The 2,967-nt window shown below is 34.2% G+C and overlaps 1 protein-coding gene across 1 annotated transcript; it reads left to right on the top strand.

Moving 5' to 3' along the window:
• The first annotated feature begins 1,040 nt into the window (after positions 1 to 1,040).
• On the top strand, positions 1,041 to 1,961 carry LOC148578864 (uncharacterized). The gene is made up of 2 exons (XM_088503238.1): positions 1,041 to 1,347; positions 1,420 to 1,961. Exons 1-2 carry the CDS (start codon positions 1,041 to 1,043, stop codon positions 1,959 to 1,961), a joined length of 849 nt encoding a protein of 282 aa, XP_088359364.1.
• Positions 1,962 to 2,967: the final 1,006 nt, after the last annotated feature.

Raw genomic sequence — 2,967 nt, 5'->3', positions numbered from 1 at the left:
TTAGATGGCACTTATATAGAGGTGACAGTCCCCGAGTCTGATAAGTCAAGATATCGAACAAGGAAGGGTAAAATATGTACTAATGTCCTAGGAGTGTGTAACCGAGATATGAGCTTTGTTTATGTACTTAGTGGATGGGAGGGATCGGCATCTGATTCAAGAATACTTCGAGATGCAATCACTCGTGGTAATAGTCTCAAGATACCTTATGGTAATATCTAATTTATAAGTCATAAGTTAGATTTTGACATTAAGCTTGACTGCACAGTTGTAGAGCTTATTTTGTTTGTATGTAATATTTATAGGTAATTACTATTTAGTAGATGTGGGTTACACAAATGGTCCTGAGTTCCTAGCACCATATAGAGGCACTCGCTATCATGTTAGAGAGTGGGCTCAAGGAACACGTGCACCTTGCAACTACCAGGAGTATTTTAATAGAAAGCATTCTTCTGCTAGGAATGTCATAGAGCGCTGCTTTGAATTACTTAAGAAGAGATGGTCAATTTTAAGAAATCCTAGCTTTTACCCTATAAAAACACAAAATTAGATCATAATTGCTTGTTGTCTATTGCAAAATTTTATTCGGAAGAACATGGATATGGATCCGGAAGAGCAAACTAGCTTCTTAGATGAATTTCTGCCCGTCGGAGAGGAAGCACCAGATGAGTTGATCGATGTGGTTGAAAATACAAATGAGTGGAGACAATGGTGTGTCAACATTGCAATTGAGATGTACGAAGAGTGGCGAACTAGTCGTACGGAATAGGAAAGATTATAGGCCCAACTTGAATCTCCTTGTTTAATTTGGCATGAAACTTGTGATGTAATAGCTAAATTTGTGTGCGAAAGACTTTCCATTGTTTTGTTGGATTTTTTGTCATTGAAATTTTTAAATGGTTATTGTAAGCCTTGTTTGTAATATTCATAATTATTAATATGATTAATTATTGCGTTGTTAGATTTCTATTATCATAGGTGATGTTTGATTTTAATGGATTGTACAACTTATTGCATGTTACATTTCTTCTTAGATGACAATGGACAAACGCATGTGGACTGATGAAGAAACTGAAGCATTTGTTGGTTTCATGGAGGAGTGTGTTGTTGATGGTTTGAAAGCTTATTGTGGACAATTCAGACCAGGAACTTTTGAAAAATTAGCCTTGAAGATGTTGGAAGCATTCCCAACTTGTACGGTAACTGCGAAGCATTGCAAGAATAAGCATAAGCGACTGAAGGAGAAGTATCAATATGCCTCTGAGATGCTGGCATGCAGTGGATTTGGGTGGAATTCTGAAAAACAGTGTGTAAATGTTGACAGTAGAGACGTTCTTGATGCGTGGATGTTGTTAACAAAATTACTTGAAATTATTTTATTAGTGACTTTAGAATATGTATACTAACTTCTGTAAGTTTCATCACAGGTACACCCAACCAAATTTTATACTCCTGGTAAGCCATTCCTTTTATTCCACCGATTAGAGGGTATATTCCGAAAGGATCGAGCCACAGGTGCAAGTGCAGTCAGTGGTTTTGATGCACAGGAGCAAGTTCAAGAGGAGAAGGAAGATTATTGTCCAAGTTTGGACGATTTTGGAATGTCAGCAAATGTAAGTTTTTATGAAGGACAAGGAGCAGGTTCATACTCTGATGCTTGTGCAGCTAGGGAAAGGCATTCGGGAAAGAAGCGGAAGCAAAATGATATTCTAGAGAGGATGGTTGAACAGGTGCAATTTTCAACTGCTGAACAAGGAAGGAATGCCCAAGTTCTTGCTGATGCTATATCTGGGGTGAATGAGAAGTTCATGGTCGGTGAGAAGCTTGAACAGCTTGGATTCGATAACGATGAGGTGGTGCAGGTTGCAGTGAAGTTTGCTAATAATGCACAGATGGAGAAGGTTTTCTGGGGTTTGAAGGATTCTCAGAAGAATGGTTATGTGCGATCCATTCTCAATTAGAATAAGTTGTTCTAGTTAACGATTCTTGTTGAACATAGTTATGATGATTTAGTTATTTTTATGAATTCAATAACTAGTTAGGATGATTTAGTTATTTTTTATGAATTTAGGATGATTTAGTTATTTTTATGTAGTTATTTTTATGAATTTATTAACTTATTAGGATGATTTAGTTATTTTTATGAATTCAATAAATTATTAGGTGAAATGTCCTAATTCACAAGTTATTATTAGATTCTGACTTTTCAAATTATTGCTTCATAAATTTTCAAGGTAATATTAGATACTGAATATTCAAACTAATGCTTCATGAATTTATATTAATGAGTTAAATATGCTAAATTCAGTCTCCTTCCATCTATGTTATTAGGAAGTTGTTATTCCCATCAATATTAAATGCTTTGTATGATATTATGATAATATACCTTTTTAGTTGGATCTGATTTTGCAGTTGTTTTGTTTGGAATTAGGTAAAGAATACAAGAATTTCTCAAAACAGCCAATCTAATTTCAACAATTTAATGTCAACAAATCAGTTAATCTAATTCATTCCTATAAATGCTTTTACAACATGTTTACAAATACAAACAAATTACATACAAATACTCCTGCTACAATTTAAAACCCAACACTATAACTTAATTTGTAGTTCCTTTTGCCTTCAAGAGATTTTGTGATGCATAAGTTATGTATTCACTAGGTTTCTCACTTGTATATCATTAGCTTGCTTGGATTTCTCACTGGTGTGCTCAATGAAGTTTGAATGTCTCGAAATAGATGATAGCGTATGTAGCAGATCTGTAGATGAAATAAATTAACTTCAACTTTAAGCCAAAACAGCTTGAAGTTTGATTGTAGGATTTTAGCAAAAGAGAATACAAAAGCATAATAGTTAAATAGAACACAAGTAAAAGAAATACAGTGTGCATAAAGAGCTTAGATATTTTAGTAAATAGAGATCTCACAATGGACTTTTTTATAGCTTCAGCCCTATCACAACAAAGAA

Source organism: Arachis ipaensis, chromosome B1 (assembly GCF_059453495.1).
Source record: "Arachis ipaensis isolate K30076 ecotype BB chromosome B1, ASM5945349v1, whole genome shotgun sequence".
In the NCBI taxonomy this organism is placed as follows: domain Eukaryota; kingdom Viridiplantae; phylum Streptophyta; class Magnoliopsida; order Fabales; family Fabaceae; genus Arachis; species Arachis ipaensis.
The sequence above is the reverse complement of the archived record's forward strand: the minus strand, read 5'-3'. Positions and strand labels throughout refer to the sequence as shown.